This window comes from Stegodyphus dumicola, chromosome 10, assembly GCF_044657685.1.
Source record: "Stegodyphus dumicola isolate Sdum_Otavi_A_Nest chromosome 10, ASM4465768v1".
Lineage (NCBI taxonomy): Eukaryota > Metazoa > Arthropoda > Arachnida > Araneae > Eresidae > Stegodyphus > Stegodyphus dumicola.
The window spans coordinates 174,415,142-174,441,790 of record NC_140777.1 but is presented as its reverse complement, the minus strand read 5'-3'; the positions used below and the strand labels follow the sequence as shown (position 1 = coordinate 174,441,790).

The 26,649-nt window shown below is 32.6% G+C and overlaps 1 protein-coding gene across 8 annotated transcripts in view; it reads right to left on the bottom strand.

The window, feature by feature from the left end:
• Positions 1–26,649, bottom strand: part of LOC118189593 (uncharacterized) — a 475,680-nt gene that overhangs the window by 34,890 nt on the left and 414,141 nt on the right. For all 8 annotated transcript variants that reach the window (XM_085825888.1, XM_085825889.1, XM_085825886.1 and 5 more), the window contains 2 exons: positions 24,500–24,548; positions 2,360–2,617 (listed from right to left, as the gene is read on the bottom strand). In XM_085825888.1, the coding sequence (XP_085682014.1) occupies positions 2,360–2,617; positions 24,500–24,548 (307 nt within the window). The remainder of the gene's footprint in view (positions 1–2,359; positions 2,618–24,499; positions 24,549–26,649) is intronic.

The following is a 26,649-nucleotide window of genomic DNA, read 5'->3' as shown; positions in this document are numbered from 1 at the left end:
TCACTATCATAAAATATATTCCTTGTTTTTGACATAATGGGGCAGTGTATCGCAAATAATGTTCACCGAAATACTGTAATTGCCTCTTCTATTATGACTGATACAAGCTACAATGAAATGAACAGAATTGTGCCTAACCTCAAATAACGTTTTAGACACGTCATCCGCTCCTAGGAAAAGGAAAACAAGGGATGAGTCTCTCAGACGTCAAATGTATTCAATAGTTTAATTTTTGGTTTGACGTCTTGGACACGTTATCCGCTCCTAGGGGAAAAAAGTGAATGACGTGTCTCAGACGTCAAATGTACCCAAAGGGTTAAGTACGGAAAAAGACAGTAAAAAATTAAAGACATTCCTTCATTTTGTGCTATAATGGTCAGCTTATTGATCCAATAATCTGATGACCCGAGTTTTATTTTAGGCGAAAGTATGGTAAATTTTTCGAGCGATCATTTCAAAGCTTCTGAAGTCTGCTAAATATTTTTCTTAGATAAACTGAATGAACTATATTATTAATTCGTATCTGAAACTGGTCGAGACTATTTGTATTTTTGTCATAATTAACTTTCAAGGCATTAAGTACATTACCAATTACATTAAAAACTCTAAAAATTTGACAAAGCTTGTTCCGTTCCATGGTCCAAACATCATAGCAACTCTGAAAGCAACTTCTAAAGTAGCTGTTTAACGAAAGTTTGAAACAGAGTTCCTCATACTCTTTCAGATTTTCTCTTTTAGTTTTGACGAAGAGAAATGAAACAATTTAGCTGTTAACAAAAGTTTTCATCTAATTATTATTGTTGCATTCCGTCATTAAAAGTCCCAGAGCCTCTCCCCGGTATTAATATTTAATTTGAAATAATGAATATTCTTTTCTGATTCATTAAACAACTATCAGATACACAAACTGATAAAGACTATTCAATCATTATTTTTCTTTCATATGCTAGATCCAACTGACGAATGCATGGAAAATCTTGAAACTTGTTTATCTATGTAAAGAGAGTTTTTAATATACGACTGTTTTGAAATTTTGATTATTGTCAACACTTGTCTTTCATACCACGACACATTTTTTACCTTACAATTTTTTTTCCCTCCCTCGAATTTAAAATTTTATTTCGTCGGAAGCGATATCACAATGGGAATAGATGATTATTGAATTAAAACAGCCAATACATTGGCACAAAGAAGACTCAGGAGTGGCAAGACTGATAAATGCGCGTTGTTAAGTCACCATATCCCAAATCCCGAAGCTTCCTATTGTAGCTTAATTCCGAAGTTAATTTAAAAGAGGAGAAAAATCAGTTAATTAGGTTAAAGAAAGTTCATAATGTTAACCGATCTAAAACTTTTATTATAATTTTCTAATTCGAATTTTTAGCCTCTTTATATATTTCTTTATATATTGTAAAGAAATACAATGAGAAAACTTCAAAATTAATGAATTTCAACATTTATTTTATCTTTTGTGTTAACTGATACTGTGTTTTTTGCTACGTTTACTTTTATTAATTAAGCATTTTAGTTACCAATTCCAGTTTAAATAATTATATTTCATATTAATATTATAATTAACATTAACATAATAATTACCAACTCCAGTTTAATTAATTATAAATTCCTTTTTTTAATTTCCACTAAAGTGCGCATTTAGTATCTAAATTTTATTTAATTTTTCCTAGGATTTTTATATATATTAAGCAAATTTTGCCCCCTATATTTACAGACTTAACATCATAAGAGGGGTGGTGTAAAGGTGTCTTGTCATAAAGGAGCTGGCACTTTTATATAGATCAGTCAGATTTTGCCAACGTAAAATCTTTCCATGATACCCCACATAAAGTTGCCATCCACTTTATGAAGATTAGTTTTTACTTTGAAAAAGCAAACTTCACAGAAATGCCGTCATCCTCACTGAGGCACCGCTATGAAAGTAGAATTTTCATTTGCTTTATTAGACAACAGCTGACTGCAGCAAATTACCTGTTTTCATGACGATTTGAATTCAATGCTTCTCGAATAGGACGTTTCAGTTTTAACTACTACAAATTATATTTAACATTTTATCGAAAGAAATGAAGCAACAAATAGGCATTTGTCAATACATACCGGCAATTTATACGAACATAATATATGAAGGAAATATGAAGCTATTTCCTTCATTTTATGGTATAAGAACCACCTAGACAGATTATTCTTCATTTTATGGTACAGAACTTTCAACAGACTATTGAATCAACGGGTCACTCTAGTTTTTTTATGACCTATTATAGCACGCAGCAGCCACTATAATAATATTTTTTTCGCTATCAGAAATATTTTACGATATTTAAAAATAAAAACAAAGCAAGCCTACCTTTATCGCAATAATCACCAGTCCAGCCGGCCTTGCATACTTTCTGGCCGTCATCTCTGCAAGTATAGTGGCCGAATTTGTCGTCTCGAGCTCGACATAATGCATCGCATTTCGGTCCGTAATAATTTTCGGCGCAATAAACTCTGTAAAGCACCTCCAGGGAACTTTGATTTGTAGACAATTTGTCCTGCGTCCAATCCAATCCAGTCTGTAGAGTTCGCTGAGCTATGAATCTGGCAACGAGAACCTTATTGCTACCTATCAGGACAGAGAAAATAAATGAATAATAAACATCAATTCTAGCCAGCAACAAGAGTTAAGCAAAATGCTTACCGAATTAAACCAATAAAATTTTGAGTTTCCAAGAGAGACAAGAAATTACATTAACTTTTACCCGTTGTGTGGTGAATAATCTGTGTGTAACTGAAAAGTCAGGTTCAATAGACGCATTAATAAAATTTTATTCTTTTGCGAATACCTTTCAGATGCATAGTGTTCTCTTCATTACTAAAAAAATTTCTATAAGCTATACAGATTCGGCACGTAATCGTCTGCTTTTAAAACTCCATTTAAGTTTCCCTTCAGAAATTTATGGATTAGATAAATAATAAATTAAAAATTTAAGTTTTAAATTACTTTAACTCGATTTTTTTTAACTCTGTCAGAATAATAAATAAAAAAATATTTTCCATGATGTACTTAACAAATGCAAATTAAAGTATATTTACTTTATAATATATTCGACATATAAATTTTAAGAACGTTTGTCTTACTGTAATTAATAAAAGATGTTTCTAAAAGTATCTGCAACGGCCAAAACCATCGAGACAAAAATTTCCACAATCCCCCCTTAACTTCAACAATTATCTTAATGGTAACTACTCAGAAAATAGTCAGAAATACAAATAATTCTTTAAATACAAGTTACAAGTATCCTGTCTGCGAAATTTCAGCAGTGTACTTTTTGTTATTATTTAGTAGCACTTGCTGTTTGACAATTTGGGCACTTAGTAGTCTTAATATGATCCCGCATAATGATGCTTGACGTCTTAACGAGGTGTAATTATTTAAAGCGAAGTTGTAAGACATTCCCACCCGGTCACCCATATTATTAAGACCAAACTGATTGAAGTCTACATCCAAAAAATAATATGCAGTGTGACAGATTGAAGCTTGAACTTTTTGTTAAAGAAAAACTTGAAAGCATGGTCAAATAGAATCTTTGACATATAGTTGAAAGGTAATTACTACGGTTAGAATACTGAACAAGCTGGAGCGCGGTAAAAAAGCTAAATCTTGAGTACTGATATGTCATGCTTCTTAACGACTAGTTTGCTTGCTTCCAATGTTCAGCAACATTTTTAAAATTATGCCGGATTTCAAATTATTAACTTTTAATAACATCAACCGCGACCGTACAATTTATTATAGCGTTTGACTGTCCATTATTTCAAATTTTGTGATTTAATTTCTTAACTGTGAAGTAATAATTCTAAATTTAAATAAAGTTGACTCTTCTTATCGCAAAATTGCACGTAACAAAATTCATTTTAATTTCCAGAATGAAATTTCACATAATTTCAATTAACAAAACTCGCACTGTTCATCTCTGTTTATTATTTCAGATCAGTTCATCTCTGTTTATTATTTTAGTATTGTAACAGAACAAAACTAAGCTAAGAAAAACAAATGATGCAAAATTTTAGTTTGATTTTTTTTTCTATGGGAAGAGATTTGTTGTACACCTCCATGCTTTTCATATATCTTCAATAAATAAAATTTAAGAAAATTTGGGTGTTCTTTTAAAAGAAGTTCATCTCAGGAAAAAAAAAAAAAACATTATTTTTTTGGGGGGGGGGAAGGGAGATGCAAAATACGAACAAATTTTTCAAGACATAGTTCTTTTAGAGCGATGATGCCCTGTTTGTCGTGCAATTTCTGCGTTTTTGTTACAACTGTTCTCTCAAAGTTTCAAAAAATAAAAGTTCCTCCTTTAAAAGGCAACATATTTTTAAATCGTGCTGAGGATAATAAAAACAAAGAATGCGTACCATCGATATCACGCCTAACCACTTAATCTAAAATAGCCGTTTAGAAAAAAATGCTTTTAAATGTTTGACACGCGTTTGGTTTTGAGAAAAATATAGTTATGATTTCTAAATAATAATTCTTTTATATGCATCTTTATTTTTAGCATATTCAAAAAGGTATTAAAAAAACCTTTGAACGAAAACATTGTAGGTGAAAAGAGACAAAGTTGCAAATTCATATTTTCAACTTGTTACCAACTACGAACGCAATTACCAACTTTGCACGAAATACTCAACCAGAAAAAGTATGATTATTTATAATGCAGAATTATTACTTAATAATCTTAAAACCATTTAATTATAATACTCAATTATTAACATAACCTTTTTCGATTATTATTGAACAGTACGATGAAATTAATAGGCAGTTTCCCAATGGATTTATGAATTCAGGAAAAAAGTATGTTAAAAAAATCATAAAAGCTGCAGAATATTGGAAAAGTTCAATCAAGAAACGCATAGTTTGGAAATCAGATGAATCTGATGAAATATATCAGGTTCATATTTTGTTTATATTTTTTTGCTACTTGCATAGCGACACTTAAAAATACAGAGCACAATTTTCTTCCATTTTGAGAAATAAAATAATTATCATGAATTATAAACAATTTCACGAAATTGTTTGTAATTCGCATTTATGGATTGGCCATGTATGGACTATGCATAATTTAATTTCTAATTCGAAAGCTAAATGTTTCCACGTGGTGAAGACAACAAAAGGGAAGAGTTTCTAATTAAATAAACTAAATTTCAGTCATCAAGTTTAAAAAGAAAATTCGAGTTAAATCGGTTTATACTGATTTCATTCTTGCATTAAAGCAACCCCAATAGAAACAATCAGAGAAATTGAGAGTTTGTATATAAAAATTAATAATTTAAAAAGGTCTTGAACTTAATTAGCTTCCCCCCGCCCAAGTTTGCAAATATTCAAATATTACACTCGATGTTAATTCTCAAATACTCACGTGTTTTGTTTAAGTTTGCAAATACTCAGAAGTTTAACTCAAGTCGCCTATCTACTGCAAAGAAAACTAGTTTGGTTTTGTTTCACGCGCCATGGAAAGAGTATACGCGTGTCCACAAAGGTCCTTACTTGTCCTTTATTTTCGCAACCGTTGGTCGTAGGCATATATATCCTTTCAGTATAAAAATGTTTTAAATGTCGCTGTTTTGGCATTTTTTAATTTAAAAAAAAATCAGTTTTGTAAAAATTATGAAATGTAACTTCTTTCTCTACGTATAACTTTTCTACCGGTCCCTTTACTTATATAGAAGAAAATTTTGTACTCGCTATAAAAAATAAAACGTACAATGTTTGACGGCAAAAATTGACCGAGATACACAATTTCAAAATTTCCCATTTTTGATGTCGCTTTCAGCTTGCATTGAGGGTTCGCCAATAACTAAACTAGAACAATCCGAGGCTGGCTTTTTCCCATTAAATGCAATTCAGTGATATTCTTTGTGCTTTTCTAGGTTCTTTAATTTTTATATATATATATATATATATATATATATATATATATATATATATATATATATATATATATATATATATATATATATTGTATGCCGAAAAAATGTTCTACTTCGTGGAACACGAGGAGATTTGCATTCGTTTTCTTAATTTAAAATATATATATATATATATATATATATATTTTCCACATTTTTCTTTTCTTTCTTTTTTTTTTCAAAATGTTAAAATTAATACTCTTATGAAGTTTTATTCCTTTAGAATAATAATCTGGAATTGTACAAAAGATTCATTAAAATAAAAATTCTTCTCATTTTTAATTAAAGTTGTCTTGTCATATTACATAGAACAGTGGCTGCCAGAGCCTGATCCAGAGAGAAGTTGGACTTCTATTTTCCACCCCAATTTTGAGGGAAAGCACCCGGGGAGTCTTTCACCCCTCTCCCCTTCCCTTAATCCATCCACACAAGAAGACTTGCGGCTCGCCGCATATTTAGAGTGCCACCACGTCGCCCCGACACTATACATTTACAAACATTCATGTCATCTCCGGGATTCGAACCCGTAGTAGGGTCTCCTAACCACTCTACCGTCTGGGCGACCATTTTTAATAATTGAAAATAATATTAAGAGTTGGTTACTTGCTCATTCTATAAGATTCTGTGAATGGGGGGAATTATGTTGATCAATATTTTCACAATAATCTGCAGAGAAATGCTCATCAATTAATCTCCAAACATCGGATTCTAAATTGAAATTTTATTTTTAGTTACGTAAAAATGCAAACATTTCGCTCTTTAATTTGTGTACGGTCCCTGAATATGTTCTTTGTTTTTTAATATCAAATATTTCGGTCACTTTTTGACATACTGGAGTCACACTTTTTTTTATTTATTTTTTAAAATGAGCACAAATTTTTATATATATATTTTATATATATATTAAAAAACAAATTCGGAATTTTTACAAAATTGATTTATTTAAATTTTAAAATGCCAAAATATGAATATTTGCGTCATTATAAACATTTTCGTAAGTGGAAGTACATGTTTATAAAAAATGGTTTTATGAAGAAAATTGAAATTTTTTTGAAGCAAAAATTATGTCAATTCTTGATGCACATTAATAAAATATTTGTAAAAGAAAAACGTTACAGAGTTTCACCTTTTAAAAGTATTAACTATAAATCCAATTTTCAGTTAAAAATTCCTGTTTAAGTCATCAACTAATAAAAATAAAATTAGTGGCAAAAATTCGCATTTTAAAACTTTAAACAGACTTCTACGGCAACAAAAAAAAAAAAAAAAAAAAGTAGCTTTCTCAAAATATTTTCATGTAACATTGACTAACAGAAAATCAAAGAAGATATGCAATATATCTATCAATATATTTTCAGATTCTTGGAATTATGTCCAAAAATTGGCTACTTTATTAGTAGCCATTTGAATTTGACCTAAGCATTGGTAGGAAAACTCGCGATCTGTTATAAAAATAGGTGAAACAATTAAAATATTTAACATTATTGCATTAAATTTAACTAAAAATTAAAATGAAATTAATTTCGCTACACTTAATGGAAAACAGGACAAGACATTGTTAACGACATGAATTTGAAAAATCTGCGGCTTTTTTTAACAAGATTGTTAAGCTTCACAGCTCATAAGCTATGACTGCCTTCTCAAATTGGTTTGCAAATGAACAACAGAAGCATTTTTATGCTTTTACAAATTATAAGCATCGATTTTATTTTTTAAAAATCTGCTTTACATTTGAGTAAATGAGATGTTATATTTTATGAGGGTCTATTGTTTTGAACACGCGACAAGAGCGGGTACGATAACAGACACTGACAAAGCAATGGTAAGACGATTATACCATTCGGAACTTAGGAAAGTTAGTCACGGCTTCAATTGTGGCAATAACCAATTCACAGAAGCCAGCGCTCGTTTCGCGTGGAGTCAGATACCGGTCCTCAAGATGAGCGAAGAGCGGTTGCTACTCAGATCACAGAAGTTAGGACGTGACAAAAATTAAAGATAACTGACCGTCACGAAAAGGAATGGTCACCGGACATGATGCTATCAAAAAAATTTTATCAGCCGTAACAATCGGTTTCGGTTCACAGATCACGAGAAGAATAGGCAATTTCGGAATTCCACCACCTCATCCCCTTGGATCTCGGCCGATTCCAAACCTTTTGTACACTGCTGGTAAAATGTCGCGAGGTCCTTCCAGCCTGACCATTCGCCTTTGGATTTCGACGAACTTTCGAAGACCTGATGTTAAGTGCAACCAAGGGCGACCAGCTCGAAGTAAAAGTGGCGCAAGTCGTGTTGAAGATGAATAGTTACTATCAAGAGGAGTTTATACAAATGGTGCTGATGATGCATTTTCCAAAACATTTAGGAGACTACGTTTTTCACACGCAAAAAGCGGAAAAGACGTATAAGAATTAAAGACATTGTTAAATGTCAAAATGGTTAATCCCAAACTTGGGTTGAGAGGGTAGATCTAAATTTGAAATCTCTAATCTCAATGATTTTTCTTTGCGCGTTTTAGAACAGTAAATGCATTACGGAAAGTTCGAAAAATAAATAAATCAAATTTTTCCTAAACTCAAGTCGAAGTGACGCGAACTCTTAATAGAAATAAGAACGCACTGGGAATGACCTCTTCAAAGGATCTGCGTCCAAGTCAGATATATATCGCGTAATTTTTGCCGTAAACATTCAGGTCATCTGTAAGATGAGGTTGCAGGGCGATCTGAAGCCCGGAAAACGGAAAACAATACGCCCACCGAATTTTAATCGCGAGAATATCGTCTTTAAAATAACTTATAGTGGAGGTGCTTCAGATATGAGTGAAAATATTTTCTTTAAACCATATAATATATTCATAAGTTCGGTCGTTAAGATACGTAAAACAACAGTAATCAAAGTTTCACGCAAATGTTTTCTTGAATATTATTGCATTGTAATTTTATTGCATTATTTAATCAAAAAATTACCAACTGAGCATGTGCGAGATTTTTTAGTAGCTTACAAAATTTCATTAAGTAACTCTTTATAAGTTTATTTTCATGCGTAAACAGATTTAAGACTATTAATTAAAAACCATTTTTATAAACATTAGTTTAATCATGTTTCCAAAGTAACTGAAGAAATTCCGCAAATACCCGTTTGAATCTAACGGCAAGAATTTATTGGCCTGTTGATGCAGATACACTTAGGAGTTTTATTCATCATATGTCTTATTTTATAGTGGAAGTAAACATAAAATAATGAAACGACATGAAAGTAATCATAAAGCACTATGTAAGCTTTCGCTAGGATAATTGTAGATGCCAGGAAATTCTAGATGCTGCAGCAGCACCAAGAAATATCAGAAATGAACCAACATATTCTCAGTAGGATTTTTTAAACTAATCTAAAGGATTAATGGTGAGCTTGTTGCTTTTATTAACTTTATTTGTGATAACATTCAAATAAACTGGCAAATGAAGTCAATGAAAGACAGTGACGTAGCTAGAAATTTTGGGCCCTTGGACAAAACTTAATACTATAATGAGTTTGTTTTAATCTGAAAGTTCTGAAAAACGCAGGGGTAATATTTTTCATTTTTAAAAGCACTCTTGATTAAAATAGAATTTCAGGGTACGTTTTTGAATGAAATGCTTTATTGGAGTTATAGATGTGACAAAGGGAAAGAGTTTAAATATTTACCCCATGATGATGCATATTTGTAATGCTTCAATTCGTTATATCAGTTACTTTTCAACTTTTAGGTATTTCGCTTAATTTTATGTTTTCTCTACATTATTTTAGGCCGAGGCTTATTTTTACACACTTTTCCTTCTCTATTTAGTTTCTGTTCACAACAAATCTTAAATTATTTTGAATTAATTTCAAAAACGATGTCTTGATGAATACTGATTTATTTTCTTACTTTACATTGGTTATCTAATCTAATCTACTTTATCACTTAATTTTTGTTCTGAAAGTCCTAATTACATCTAATTCCAATTATATATAGCTATATATTAAATGTCTTATTAGTATAGATAATTATGAACTGAAAATTCCTTTTGGTCAAATAATTGAATTTTATTTAATGTTTTAAAGTAATTCAAGACTATTTTAATAACAAACAAAACCTCGTAGAAACAGTTCTGAAAGTATATCCCATTTTTTGGCTGTTTGTTATAATGAGTTCAGATTCGTTTAGTAGTTTCTTTGTATTTATGCAGGCGTTACTTAAACATCGCGTAGAATTGTCGTGTTATTTAAACATCTAGACATCTATTAGTTTTGCGTAATATTTTTGAAACGTAATTGATTTCTTTAATGCATAAAAATACAAACAATAATTAAATTATGAATTTGCTGTACTTTGTTTGAAAATAATCATACATTTTAGCGCATTTAATGCAGTTTTAATGCACTACTTTACCTGCTTACGTCTGAAGGCATCCATTTGCTTTAAATTATCTCCAATACTACCTTCAGTGTATTTCTAATTTTATTTCTTACTCGTTCCCAAATAAGATAAACAAACAAGAATTCACATTGTTCTTTGACAAACGGAAGTTGTTATCGAATTATTTTTATCAAAGAAAATATAAGATTAGGTACTAAAATCTACATCTATCGATTTTTCCGAAATATTTCGTAATACAAAGGCGAATTCGTAATTACAACCAGAATTATTGTTGTCAAAATAGAAATACCTTGCCCTGATAGCCAAAGGTGGTGATCTAGCTACAATGGGGGATCTATTGTTCTGTGCGAGATTCTTTTGTATTTAAAGATGAACCTCATTTTAAAGAATCCAAACGATAGCAAAATTATAAATCCAACATTATGTATGCAGGTGTGTTATAGTATTATCTACACATATTCCTCAGGGCTGGGTACACAATACATATTCTTCATATACGGAAGCTATTACTGCTTACTGAGAAAGCATGGGGTTCACGAAAGCAAACTTTTCTGAGTTACCTTTTCGTCATTACGGCTGAAACAATTCTTCAGAAATTCGGAACCCTTCTACTATTGTCTTCATAGAAAACCCATTGTTCTCTCAGAACTTCGAACCCGCTGGATGGCAGAGGTGGCGAACTTGGGATCTTTTTTTCTATTGTTCGGAGTTATTTTTCTGCTCCTTTTGTTGGAGAAGCTAGTAACACAATAAATAGATCCTCAAAGAAACAAGCCTTCGTCGCTTATTACAGGGTGGGAATAACAGATCCGGTGATTGGGGAAATGTTGTCACCTCTGACTGATATTGGGGGAAGGGTTGTGTCGGAAATGAGCGATGGCGTGTTTTAGCGACAATGCCTAGATACTTAGACCTCAATAGAAGTCAGTGAATGGGGTCAGTGAAAGTCACTGCTAGAAGTGGGCGTTAAATACTTGAAGTCTGCTTGTGATTGACGGACTCGACGAACTGGAAATTTTAGCAAAGCAACAATGCTAAATTCGGATCTTTTCCCAAGTGGCGCCATTATCATTGAAAACATTTCGGCAAAATTCTTTTCTCTTGAAATCAATTTAGAAATGCGCATTATTTCCAGATGACCAACCTCTGGATGTTAAAAACCTTTCCTTTAATGGGTGGCAGGCGTAACTAAGCAAATGACGGGACATTACTCGCGTTTTGGCGAAGATTTACGAACGTTATTCACACGGTTCTTCTGTTAGAATTTTTCTTTTCGGTCTCGAGATAGGAAACAGATTATTAGGTACTGTGTAGCTAGCTAGTTAACTCAGATACTCAAAAAGCATTTAGTTTGCTTTCCAGAGATATTTCGTAGACTGACTTCCTGATAACGTAATTATCTTCATTTCCAGATCTCCCTACACGACAGAGAATGTTGGCATCTATTCTGATGATGTGTAACACCATAAAGGAAAGAAAGACGTCTGGTTTTACATCCACGTGTAACACATTTCTTTCTCAGAAAAATCAAAGCCTCCAGAGGATGATGATCAAACTTGAGATTCCACAGGGCTATATATTTGTAGATGATATGGAATCTCCAATTATTAGTTTTAGCTCTGACTGTATTATATATAGATATTAAATATGGATACTCTGACCATTGAAACTACGAAATTTTTTAATAGTGCTGCTAGTATGCAAGTAGACCGAGACAATTCTGACAGAGAAAAGAAAGCTAAACGCACTACAGTTATAATTAGCTCAAAGGGCTAATTTTGTTTTGACATTTTGCGTCGATTCACTTTTCAGACTGTTGCCACCAAATATTACAGCCCTGTATTACATTTAAAGAAATTAAGTAATGAAGAATCTGCATAAATGTATGTATGTTTCTCGCACTGTGATAAAACAACGGTACCTAGAGCCATCAAATTTTGAATAACGTAATCCTCTACCGAATATGGGCATCTGGAAGCCCTAATTTGGAATTTGTTTCATCATCTATTTCATATTTCGTCAGACATTAAAGAATTTATGATTAAAAAACTCAAGGATTTCAAAGCGAGGAATAGCAATACTACGGGAAAATTTAAAAAAAAAATTCGCAAGACTATGTATCGGAATTTCTAAAGATATGCTCCTTTTAAAATTATTTTGCGGTATTGCTATTGGGCACATGGGGAAAGTCACAAAAACAGCCAGCCCGTTCGCCGGGATCCGAACTCCGGACCGAACTACCAGTGTTCAGCAGCTCGGCCGCTGGTGAATTAATAATTTAAGTTTCTGGTGGGGGGGAGATTTCTTCCATTTTAGAGCTAGACAGCGACAATGGAAAAGAAGATCTACAACAATCACCAGTTAAGAAAAAGTCTGTAGGCTGTATAAAATTAAAAACGTTAAAAATGTATATTTCATTCATCCACAGGTAACGATTATAAAATAGTATACAACAGAAGGAAAAAATATTTCTATATGTACACAAAAGTCAAATCCGTTGTTGCTTTAGAACGGTTTGGTTAATTTGATTTCGACAAAACATTCCAGAACTATCTGTCTAAAGAGAGGGATACCTTCGTGTAGGACTTTCTAAGGGAAAACTTTTTAAACGTTATACATGGAGAAATCCACCAAAACGCCTATGCAGCCAACCTGTTCGCCAAAATTCGAGCCCTTGACGAACTACCAGTGTTCAGCGACTCTACCGCTCGGGCGCTAGTAGACTACTTTAAAATGATGTGAATAATAAAAAAATATTTCTTGCTCTAGATTAATTTTATATTTATAGAGAAAACTAAAATATCAATTTCAATAACTTTCAGTTTCACTTTTGAAGTAATACATCGCCTTTTATTCGGCCTGAAAGTATCGTACTATCGAGTTTGATTGCATTTCGAACTCGTTTAAAGGCATTAATTAATATATTTTCTTTTTTTTTATTTGAGGAAGTCTACAATATATATATAAGATCAAAACTGTAGACTTCCTCCGATAAAAAAAAAATTTGCATGTACATATTACTTGAATACGATAAAAAAAAAAAAAAAAAAAAGATTCATTAAAATAAATCTTCCTACCCTGCACGCTACTAAGGAAGTTTCTGTGATATTTCAAATATTTTCTAAATCTTATATCTTCCAAGCGACAAGAAGAGGATATTCTATTTCAAAGACTTGAGCACTTTTAGGTAGCTTTAAGTGTTGCGCCTATGTAAAGGAAAATCGCGAGAAAATATAATCAAGCTATAAGCATGTCTTTTGTAACAGAAAAGTCAGTCTCGAGTCATTTGAGTCTGCCAATGATTCAACTGCTAACGAGACAGGACACTATTAGTTTAAAAGGATTTCAAACTGTAAGATTTCAAAGCTAGCAATAACAATTCTGTACAGAAAAAACATTTTTCCTCCAGCGCGTGAGGCTGCGTATCGGAAATTCTAATGATAGGCTCAATTTAAAATTATTTTGCGATATTGCTCTTGAACTGAATTTTATGGTTTAACTGCGAAGAGCATGATATTTAATAAATAAAAGTAACACACAAAATGTAAAAAAAAAAAAAAAAAAAAAAAAAAAAACTGAAATGTTTCAGATTTTAAATTACGTCCAAAGGGGCGTTTTTTTAACGTTTTGAGTGTTACCTTTATTTATTAAATATCATGTTCTTTGCACTTAAACCATAAAATTCAGTTCAAGAGCAATATCGCAAAATAATGTTAAATTAAGCATATCTTTAGAATTTCCGATATACACAGTCTCGCGAGCTGGAGATAAAAGTATTTTTTTTTTTTTTTTTCTATATAACGTTGCCATTTCTCGCTTTTAAAGCATTGAGTTTGTAAATCAAAAATTCGTTAAAGTTTTACAAAATATAAAATCTATAATAAAACAAATTCCAAATTTGGGATTTCAGATGCCCATATTCGCAGTAGGATTTCGTCATTCAAAATTCGATGGCTCTATGTACCATTGTTTTATCACAATGCGAGAAATAGACAATCATTTATGCAGATTTTTCATTATTTAATTTCTTCAAATATAATGCAGGACTCTAACATTTTGTGGCAACAGTTTGAAAAGTGAACCGACGTTTATGAGTACGACGCAAAATCGCAAAACGAAAACAATAGTCCTTCAGGGACAAAGCCCCTTTGGACTAAAAAAAAAAAAAAAAAGGCGCTTTTAGAAGTAATTTAAAATCTGAAACCTTTCAGATTTTTTTACTGTAGTGATTTTAATATTTCTTTGACGCTTTAGATTTTTAAATTAACGAATCTATTATTTCAGACACAGGTACTATTCTGTTATCATGACCGGATTCAGAAATGTATGTATGTACACTGCGAAAAAAAAAAAAGAAAAGAAAGACAGTTCTATATCTCCCGTTCTACTGGACCGAATGACGAAATTCGCAGATTGCGCGACTTCGGATATATATCAAACATACACATTTCATTTTTCTAATGTAAGTATTTTGGCACAAAAATCGGACTTTTTCTGAAATAACATACCAATTTTTTCTATATTTCGATTCTACGACTGAAATTACGCGAAACTACTAAAACGCTACGCGAAACTACTGAAATTACGCTAAACTAAAGTTTTGTAAAAATCACACAAGTAGCTTTTAAAAAATAGGATCTCAAAATTTTAGCTCCTCAATGTTAATTGAGTTTGGTATATATTTCATAATCTTTTTTTATTAAGCTTATTTGATTCTTCCTTTCACATATCGAAATTCAGGTTCATTCCAAATAAAATTCACCCAGTTTTATGATTTATTTTTAAAATAGTTTTTAAAATTTTTCAAAAAAAATTTGAATTATAATTTATAAAATTTTTACTATCATCTTAAAGTAGACGTATTTCTAAGCATACCTGCAAAAAATTACAGTTTTTTATTCAAAATTTCCGAAGATATACGTGAATTTATATATTTTCACGTTTTGAAATTTGGCATATTTGTCGAAAGCGATAAAACATCAAATGTGGTTTAGGTTAGGTTAGGTTAGGTTATTTAATTACGGCAAAGCCTCGAGGGCTATCTGCCTAAGGGGAGGGATGGCTTCGTGGAGGACTTTCTAAGGGAAACTGGCTCGTATACACGTTACACATAGGGAAAACCACGAAAACGCCCATGCAGCCAGCCCGTTCGCGGGATTCGAACCTCGGACCGAACTACCAGTGTACAGTGACTTTACCGCTCGGCCGCTGGTCAACCAAATATGGTTTAGACACTTTGCTAAAATTATTTAGAAGTAGGAACGATGGGACTTTTTTTCCCCTCTCATGCACAATGTAAAAATGTAGAAACGAGGTGACTTTTTTCCCCAGTCCCGCATAATGGAAGTGAAAGCGAAACTGGTTGCTACATATTAAGAAGTTCGCCAAGTGAATTTTCTTCTTGGCACACACTGAAAAAAATTGCGCCAACACAAATTTTTGAATTTCTCCGTAAATTTCGCACCAAATTTTACAAAATTTAATATCTAGGCATAATTTGAGCCGTAGAATCGAAATATGGAAAAAAAAATAGGTATGTTATTTCAGAAAAAGTCCGATTTTGTGTCAGAATACCTATGTTAGAAGAATGCTGTATATAAATCTAATATATATCCTAAGTCGCGCTTTCGAGACATGAGAAACGCAATTTGAATTTTGTCAATCGGCTCAGTAGAACGGGAGATATAGAACTGTCCCATTTTTTGGGGCAGTGTACATATGTACATGCGAATGTATGTATGTATACACGTGTACGCACATACATGCACACATACATACACTTCTGAACCCGGTCCCGATAACAGAGGAGTACCCATAAAGGTAGCCGTAGAAAAGAAGATTCATAGGACCTTTTAGTGTTGCCACTTGAAATAAATATGGCGATCGAGTTCGTGCGAGACAATTAACCTTTTGCACCAGGTAAGCTTTCTCTCTGTCGGATGCAGCTGATGCAAGTTACGATTACATAGTAATCGTGCTTGAACATGACACTGATATTGTTCCTGTCGGTCAAAGAACCTTCACTATCAGGAGAACGACCTGTGCGTCTCTGCACTCTCCCTCTTGGCAAAAGACAATTGCCATTTCCATGTGCCCATAAGTCTCAAAAATAATTGCACTTGATCGAATGATTCAGCTTTCGGCATTTTTATGACCGGAGGTCACGTTTGTCGGGTTGTATCATCTTGGCCAAATTTGGTTGACAATTGTGTACTAATCTTGATTTATTGTACTTAGTGACAAGAATTAAAGTTATTGCAGCTGAATAACAAAAGTGATTCAGACTTCTTTACGTTCGCTATTTTGACGTTAGACGTGTGATATCCAACACCTAAACGAAATAAAATATCATTTAACCTTAAGGCATTTCCGCTAAATATTTTTATTCAGTGAATTTTTCAAGCCGAATAAAAAAAAACTTGCTGCATTCAACGACATTCAAGTTCAGTTATGAATAGAAAGTGAATATCCTTTAAAACATATAAGTTTTATTGCAAGTTACATATAAGTTACATAAAACATATAAGTTATATTATGCAAGTGTAATTACAAGTTTACTTTAGAACTTTCAATTAAATACATTTAACTGTCTTAAAATGCCGCCTAGACGATATAGTGGTTAAGGAAGTCGACTGCGATACCGAAGGGCATGGGTTCGAATCCCGGAGAAGGCGTGGATGTAAATTGTCTGTCCTCTCATAGGAGGAAACGGTGATCGCCTATTAGGTGCCTCCATAATAAAATGATCACCACTTCTGGCCTTATTAGTAACGAAAGAATTAAAATGGCTAATGCCCGCCATTTAAAAAAAAAAAAAAACTTAAATTATAAGAACTACTCATTTGTCCCCCAAATATAATACAATAATCCTTTCCAATATGTATATATACATATACATACAAATAAAGTAGGTTCGTACAATAGACAAACAGAACAGATGTATTAATTTTTAAAAAAAAATTCATTATAACACATCTGGTGTCTCTGATTACTATGCCCACAATTTACGATACTCTTCTGCTATAGGGGTCGGATTCAGAAATGTATTTATATATGTGTGTGCACAAACAGACATACATACGTGCGTACGGATATATATATGTGTGTGCATACATGAACACATCCATCCATACATGCAAGCATACATACATACATTTCTGAATCCGGTCCTAATAACAGAAGAGTATCCAATTAACGAATTATACCAGCCAGTATTTTTATGTTAGGATTCCGTGCAATCTGAAAAATATTTCGAGAGTTTCTTAGGGCAAAAAAGCTTGGCAAAAGCTAATACATATTTATCATACGATGTGCAAGTTTTCTAGGGATTAAACTTTAATAAATGTAAATACAAATTGAAAAAGGCATTCATTTTTAAAGAAAACTTCGATTGTTAAATTCTCTAGTCATCATCATTTCAGTTGGTCCCTTTTTAAATATTCAAAGCATTGCACAGGCCCACATATTAAGATATCTAGGACGGGAAACCAAAAATTATTCTTAACTAGAAAATTAATCTTTTGCAAAGCATATGCGACTACGAATAGTTATTCTTATAAAGATTAGGATAATTTATGAACATAAACACTTTCGCACAAACATCTTTTATCTGCAAAGGAAATAAGTCTATTCTGGTAATTCAAACATACGCTCCAGAATTAGGCAAAGAAAAGGATGGTGGCCATAAATGGAACTTTTCTTTTATATCTAAATAATTTCATTTGTTTTACTTTTACTGAAAAAAATACTTTTCCCAATAATATCTAAAGATACCAAAAATAATCGCACCATTACTAATTCGGCATTTTCAGTATTTATTCGATGCTAATTTTATTGAAAGACTCAGTACAATGATGACGTGCAGCAAATAAGTCGGAAGCATTCCAAAAGATGTAATAATGCTGGAATGCTGAGAATTAAGTAATCTAACAGTTATAGGCAAAAAATTCGTAATAGAATGAAAAGATCGGAAAATCCGTTTAAATATCTAAAAAAGTAATTCATATAAATGATTCCTCCACCTTTCCCTCCCTTTACAATCTTAGTTTTTCAATACTTTTACGCACAATCGCTACCAGTCTTACGTCTTCAAACGATGGATCTCTTGTTTGTCGTCTTTACACAGTTATACCACAGCGTCTGGATTGTCCTGTTATCGTCATCTCGTCTGTCATAGCTTATTCCTGAAAAGGAACCCTAATATTCGGGGGGGGGGAAGGGAACTAGAAATCAGTAGGTGCTAGTTTAGGAGAATAAACTAGAACTTTAATCAAGTCAATTCAAAGTTAAGTTTGAGTAGACAGCATCAATTAATTGTGAATTTTAAGTGCAACAGATCATCTTCTGAAAAGAAATACATCGTATTACCGGCAGTTATGATCAAGTGTAGGACACCTAATCGTTTACATGAGAAAAAAGTAACCGGCAGTTATTTCTGCGAAATTTTTTTTTTTTTTTAAAGTCTTCACGCAAAATTGGAAACGTTGACTAGCAAAAGAATTTCATTTGAAAAATATTTTAAATCTGGCTAAAAATATGCGCAAAATACCTTAAGTTTAGTCTATATTCAAGTAAAAGACTACTGATAGCTTACCAAGTAACTCTACTGAAAAACGTGAATTGAACGGTAAAGAAATTACAAAAAATAAATGGGTATCTTTTGGATCATGAAGAGAAAAGCTGCATTCATTTGTCCATAAGGAATACAGAATTTACATCCTTAATATATTTCAATTTAAAACTTAACCTTTTTTAACTTACCATTTACCCCTTTCTGTACTTGACTCAGATTATTAATATGCAAATTTAATCAATTACTATAGCAGAAAATATCGCTATTATATTGAACTGAAAATTGCGAAAGTTCAAACATTTTTGAAAACTTGAATGAAAAAAACATAAAGAAATAACCTTTTCAATTAATGCTTTCTTCATGAAAATGAAAATTAATCTAATATTCAAAATATACACACATTTCAAAATTAATACTGCATAAACACTTAATATTCCTAACGGGATACTAATCAATTAAAGCAGTCAAAAACTCAAAATTATGAACAATTTATAACAAAACTAAATGCAGTTTGTTAATTCATTATTATAAAATGGGAATTCCCCTAAAATTAAGGTTTAATTACTAATCAACAAATACTAACAAATTTTGAGTTTCTCAAGTAACGTACAGAAGGATAAAAATTTTTTTAAATGTATCGAATACCTAAAAAAGCAAATTGTAAAATTACATTAAGCATGATTATAATTATATAATTAAATCATTATATAAGAGATTTTTTCCCTTCTTTCTGCATGCTTTCGTGGTGTAACGGTAGCACACTTGATGCGTATTCGACAGGTCCAGATTCGAGTCCCGGCGAGGGAATTGCACATTCTTCACATCTCCTACTTCAAAATAACCTAATAACTCAACAATTAATTTGTAGCACTTTATATAATTTTAATCCTATTGAATTATTTATTCTAAATACACAAAACTAATTAAATTTTTTTACATATTGCTTAACTGCTAAATAAAAACCAATAGGCATGATTTAAAAAAAATATCTATCACACCAAGATTTTTTGGGAGGGAAATAGTGCATTACATACATTTAAAGCAAATCTAATGAAATAATTTATTTAATTAATAAATTTATCTAAAGCTTGGTGAATACCTAAGTTCTTATTTCCAATTAAAAAATAAATAAAAGTAGGAACTACCTTAGGGATATTGATTACCCTGACATAATTAAATAAAAATAAAAGTCAAAAGAAAGAGTTAAATTAAAAAAGAGATTCTTATTTTCCAATGGATATAATTAATCAAACTATGGATTACTAAAAATGTTAAAACTACTAAATAATGAAAAACTACTAAATAATATATTAACAAACAGATATTAGGATATACATTACTGAATGGAATAAAAAGCTTGAAAATTGGCATGGAATTTTGAAAAATAGGAATAGAATAATAGAAAATTATATATTATAATGACATAAAAGGGCTGAAAAGTAGCCTCATTCAGTAATGTATATTATCTGTTAATAGCATGCATGATAATCAAGAAATATCACATTCATAAGTTATTTTTAGCCTCTGACAACAAAATTATTTATTTATCTGAAATTATTTGTGACAGCAATTAATTCAAATTAATTTTTACAAAATGGTAAGAATAAAAGTTAGAACGGCAAGAGGAAGAGTATGATAAAGACAGTAAAGAGGAAATCATGCAGTGTATAAAAATCATGGAGCACAAAATCTCAAATTAAAAGACCAAAATATTGATAAATTGCCTTGGTATATTTCATTTATATAATATATCCCTGAAATGCATTATTAATTCTTTTAAAGAAATCTTTTTTTAAAGAAATTGTAAAAGTCCATATGGACACACTTAAATAATTATATTTACCCATTTCTTTCACATATAGAATTCACCAAATATAAACCAGACGCCACCAGCACACAAATACTTAACGCAGCTTTCGATTCGGTACTTGATTATTACGCTTTGATCAGTATTTTACAAAAAAATACTCCCATTCATCTTTCTAGTTTATGGTAGCCTTTGCCATAGTCTTCCGACGCTTAGGGGCATAAGGCCCGGACCTAGGACTTCAATCTCTCATAACTCTATTCTTTCCTCACAAAAGCAAAGAAAGCTGGTGCTAAGGAGGGGGTGGATTTCTGTCAAGATACTTGCCGGGTCCTAAACTGTCTTAGGTGGTGCCTGGTCTATATGGCTGCAAATCTAGGTCAATAGTCTACAAACTTTGTGGACTCACAGAATCATTAGAACTATAGGGTTTTTTTCGGGGAACCCTATCCCACACTCAGAAAAATATATCTTAAAATAGTATTTGAAGGAGAGCAGGTTGGTTGGTAGCCAGCCCGTTCGCAGGATTCGAAACTCGGACCAAACTACCAGTGTTCAGCAACTTTATCACTCCACCGCTGCAGGTGGCCGACAGCAATACGTTATTGTAAAGACAATAAAAAATATTGTACTTATTATGAAAAAATTTAACATAAAATTAATATAATTTACTCATTAATCACTCACATTAACTGGAACTCCAGCTGTCACTTCTCTTGTATTATATTTAGTGACAGGAGTGTGCTTGCACTTTTGTAACTCAAATTGCAAAGTCTAACTCTATTAATGTTATCTGTAATCGCTTTTCATATTCTGCATTTAATTCGTTTCTATAATTTGTTGTTGCCACGTCCGTTATGAAGATTTTTCGCTTAAATACGCTGTTACGAACGACATTACAATGTCTGCAGTTGTTCGAGAAACTTCGGGGTATTCTGCATGAATCTAAAATCCAAAGTTTGGAAGCTCTTACTTAAATTTAGATTTTAAAGTCAAATCTATTGCTTCGCAAGCCCTTCCCTTTTCTTTATTGGTGAGTGTTTTACCGTAGTACTTGAAGGGATTTTTTTTTTTGGCCCACCAGCGGCCGAGCGGTTAAGTCGCTTAACACTGGTAGTTCGGCCCGAGTTTCTAATCCCGCGAACGGGCTGGCTGTATGGGCGTTTTTCCTATGTGTAACGTGTATACGAACCCAGTTTTTCTTAGAAAGGCCTCCATGAAGGCATTCCACCCCTTAAGCAGATAGCTCTCGAGGCTTTGCCATAATTAAAGAAACCAAAACTGAACGGATTTTTTAGCAATCATACTTAGTTTTTAAAATTTTTTATAGTTTTCTTCAGTTGAAAAGATGTTCCATTGTATAATTTTTAACACTGTCGTCTAAATTCAATGCATTTTTACTCAGAAAACTGTTTAGTTTTGCAAAGCATTGCACGTCAGTCTCTTTAGCTTAGGATGACCAAGTTATGTTGTATGTATCTTTATATTTTTAAGTTAATAAACAATACTGAAAAAAGTGTGAGCGCATTAATTCCCCCCTCCCGAATTTTGACTCACGAAGTGTGGGATTTGACTCCCGGACAGTTTGAAGACCACTGATCTAGATGGTAGGCTCAAGCTATAAAAATATTTTCGCCTCGAATAATTTAGAAAAAATGATCCCGGGTCATATCCTATTAAACCATTTCTGAGGATCTTTAATTGACTCCACTGAATTGGCTCCAAAGATTCTAGTTTTGAGTTTTCATGCGAGAAAGGATTAAAACCCTTTCCGTAAGTGCTAAAGTCTGAACGCTCTCCTAGCTCACGGCAGGCATCCGCCTCGAGGACCCGATCGAAAGCGCGTTAATGACACTTAAAAGCATTAAAAAATCTACACAATAATGGATCATTCCCAGAGTTCTCCCTTTCTCTCACACACCACAACACTGGGACCCAATAGGTTAACGTCCTCGATGGTGTAAGTAGGTAGCCGTCGCCATGTAAACAACCGGTACATACGCATCGTATACGTCTTTAACTTAAAAAAAAAAATCGCAAGAATAAAATATAAGAAAAAATAAGAAGCCGAAGAAGAGGGAAAAGGTAGGAAGAAGGGGGCTCTCTTAACTTTCCCACGATCCGCCGCTGAGGGGAGGGGCAGAGCCGGCCTTGAGGTACCAGGTGGTCAAAGTCACAATAAGTTCCCACGCTCGCGTCACCCAAAGACGATGGAAGTTTTATTTTATTTCTACTGCGTTCTCGTTTCTTGAGACTTCTCCTTTTTTTTTTTTTTTTCCATCCTTCCGATATTTCATTGCGGAGATTGTTCAAAAAAGTACCAGGAAATTTAGACAAAACCTGGTCCGGGAGACGATGATAAATGCGAGACTCTTTGGGTACAGTAATTACGTTAACCATCAGTAGGTCAGATATAAAAAGTATTAAAACTATTAATTAAGTAGGTTAAATACTATATGCAGGATATTGCTCTTATATACGCTAAATTTTAAAGGAAAAGTCCAAAGTTAAATTAATATTCATAACATTTATGTACTGTTTACAGTTTGTAGTTTTTGCAAACAACTGAGAATTTATTTTTCGTATTAGGTCAGCGCATCAACTTACCTGCTGACCTAATGTGCAAATTTCATCTTAATATAGTAAATTTAAGTTTCTGGAACAGACGCTGTTTCTGTGAAAAGAATTTACACTGCAGAGTTGCTGGTAAATTCATGCCAGATTCTCATACGGGACATCTGCTTCCTGCTGAATTTTTTAAATCAGTCATAGTTTGGTTTTAAATTTAAAAACATCTAATATCCATAATCAGTATTCTTGTTATAAATATTTCACTCGCGAAATTAACGAATTATTGCTTTTAATTAACTATCTAACTTCGCATTTACGCCACACAATATCGCGATGAAAAGAAATCATAATACACTATAACGAAAAAGTTCAATATTAAAACCCAAACTATACCAAGTATTATGCCACACAATATGGGGTACTACTATCTACAAGGCTGAATTGCATAAGTTATACCGCCTACAGTTTGGGTTTCATAATTGCATAACTTCGTTATAGTTTTGGTTTCATTACTAAACGCTTCGCCTGTAGAGCGAAACGATAATGATGAAACCAAAACTCAATATCTTTCTAAGAGCTCAGAACAATTCAAAAATTAACTGTCGAAAAAAAATCGAAATTTATTAGAAATAATCAACTTTAAAAATGACGTCACAAACTAGTAACGTGAAAAAATAAGGATGTGTAAAGCGAATGAACATTTTCAATAAATATTACGAAGACAGCGCAAAACGATTTAGTCTGAAATCGCGAATAGGAGATTGAAATAGGAAATCGCGAATAAGAGATGAATAGGAGATTTTAGGGCAATGCGAAAAAAAAGTCCGTAGAAATAATTCGGCAAACTCCAAAAATGAGTCTTGTTTTAATGCACTGTAGTATTACATTCATTAATATAAATAAAAATAATACTTAGCTATAAATTTTCTTTTTCTTTTTTCAAGATCTTATTTTTAACTTCTTCACTAAATTAACGTTTTTAACTGCATTGTATTACTTCTTAGATGGCCAATTAAAAGTTTATTGTCGATTATCGATCTTACGATTTATCTATTAATCTCTCAACAAGAGAAGCGAATTTTTTAATTTTATACAAATGCAATAGAATTTATTTTGAAAGGTTTTATTTTGATACAGCAGTGGATATTTTAAAAGACAGTTTCAAAATAATAAAAAAATAACTGACCTTTTTTGTCTGAGTGACGCCAGGCTTCAATAATCAATGAAAATTCGCCCTACAAAAATACGAAAAAAAAGTTATACACTTTACAAACAACAAAACTTATACATAAAGTATTCAAAAATGATATAAATTGTTTAGAAATTTCATTATACATTCTGGTATATAGTTGCCTGAGACAAGAATACGTCCATGAAAATTTATCTTTAAGACTAGGCGGCTTAAAGATAAATCAGTACTTAAAGATAAATGAAAATTTATCTTTAAGCCTAGGCGGCTTGAAGATAAAATTTCATGGTTAGTGACTCTGACTACCGGGGTAATGGTTAGTGATTCTGACTATCGTACTGAAGGGGCCAGGTTCGAATCCCGAAGAAGGCATGGATGTAAATTATCTGTCGATTCACAGGTGACAGCAGAGACGAACACGAGGACGGCTTTTCTTTTCTGTTTATCACTGGAACAACTATGCCCGCCATTTAAAAAAAAAAAGGTTTCCTTTAATCTAAAATTTCCAACAATGTTAGGAATAACCTATTCTTCACCTTTGAGGAATGTGTGGATTATCCGTAAGTAGTTTACATTATACGCAATCGTTCTTTCTAAAGACGCAAAAAATTACTGTACACAATAATGAAATAAAAAGGTAGGTTTCTTTACAAATACTTAAGCACCAAAACTTAATTCTTAGCTTTGGATTAAAACTGAACACATAACCGTCATTCAATACGTTTGTAGATTAGTATAGATAAATATAATAATAATAATTTAGAAAATATAAAATGGATAAGATTAACAGGCTCAGTTTAATAATTATTCACTATTCGACCCTTTTTTTTTTATGACATCATTAACAGAATGAACTTTAACACTCGTAACTTGGTCCAGCTTTGATTCCGGCGGTCAAACAAATTGGCAGCGTATGATTTCCACGGCACTTCAAACATATGTCGCGACAAAGAGTCATTGCTAGGAAAAATTTATTTATGATCTTGGAAGTCCACGAGGAAAGCAATCCTTCTAATACAGATGGCTTCCGAAATTCTTATCATGATTAATAACCTAATATAATCATGACTTAATTTAAACATAAATTGCAATAACTGCGCAAGAAAAGCAGTAAGCAATTTTTAAAGCATATGAAAAGTGGATTGGTTAGATTATGGCAAAACACTCCAGGCCTGTCTGTCTGGGGATGCCTTCCTGGAGGACTTTCTAAGTGAAACTGGCTCATACATATGTTGCCCATGGCGGAAAACCACGATAACGCACATGCAGCCAGCTCATTTGTCGGAATTCAAACTCCGGACTATACATTACCAGTGTTCAGCGACTAGTTTACGGTGAAGCGAGAAAGTACGCGTGCGTGCAGAAGTGAGCTCCACATCTTACTCGGTAAAAGTGCTGTATTAAAGTGAAATAGTACATAATTTTTATATCAACGGAAAGATCTCGTCGAGAGCTTCAATTCGGTGTCAACTACCTGTGGCTACGTCGAATAGTTCCTGAGATATGGTTTAATATAATGTTATTTCCATTGTCTGCGTTTACCATTGTTAACGGAGTGATCAGCTCAGTGAAGTGCCGCTCAGACGCGTATTTTTATTAAAGGATTTCTCGGCACCTTTTAGCCATCCAACTTCAATCTACATACCAACAGTAAGCTGGTACTTTCCGCTTGCTTCCGGTACAAGTCTCAAGTCTATAGTGTGATAGTGAGTGCTTTTTATATGTTTTTATAAAGTGTCTCTACAAGTGCTATTTTCATGGTTTATTTTTTAATATCTCTTCTTCTACTGGGAGTGTTGCAGCGTTTTAACATTATAAAGGTAGGCCACTCAATCATCTACATTTTGGTGCATCTTAAATTTTTGGCTACAATAGTTCTAACGTTATTAACTGATTTCTACGTTTTTACACGTTTGCATTTAATTTATCAACTGCGAACTCCCTTCTTCGTCCTTGAGGAAGAAACGGCGCAGGGTAAGTCCACGTGATCAACCCCCCGCTGCAATAACAACCTAGCCTTTAAAGGTCATCTCAGAGTAAAGTCAACGTTGGGATTGCGCTAGTACAACTTCCCACGTGCTACTGTTTATTTACAGAACTTAGAACTTTTTTTTTTTTTTAAATTTAGCATGGCTATTTTCTGAATA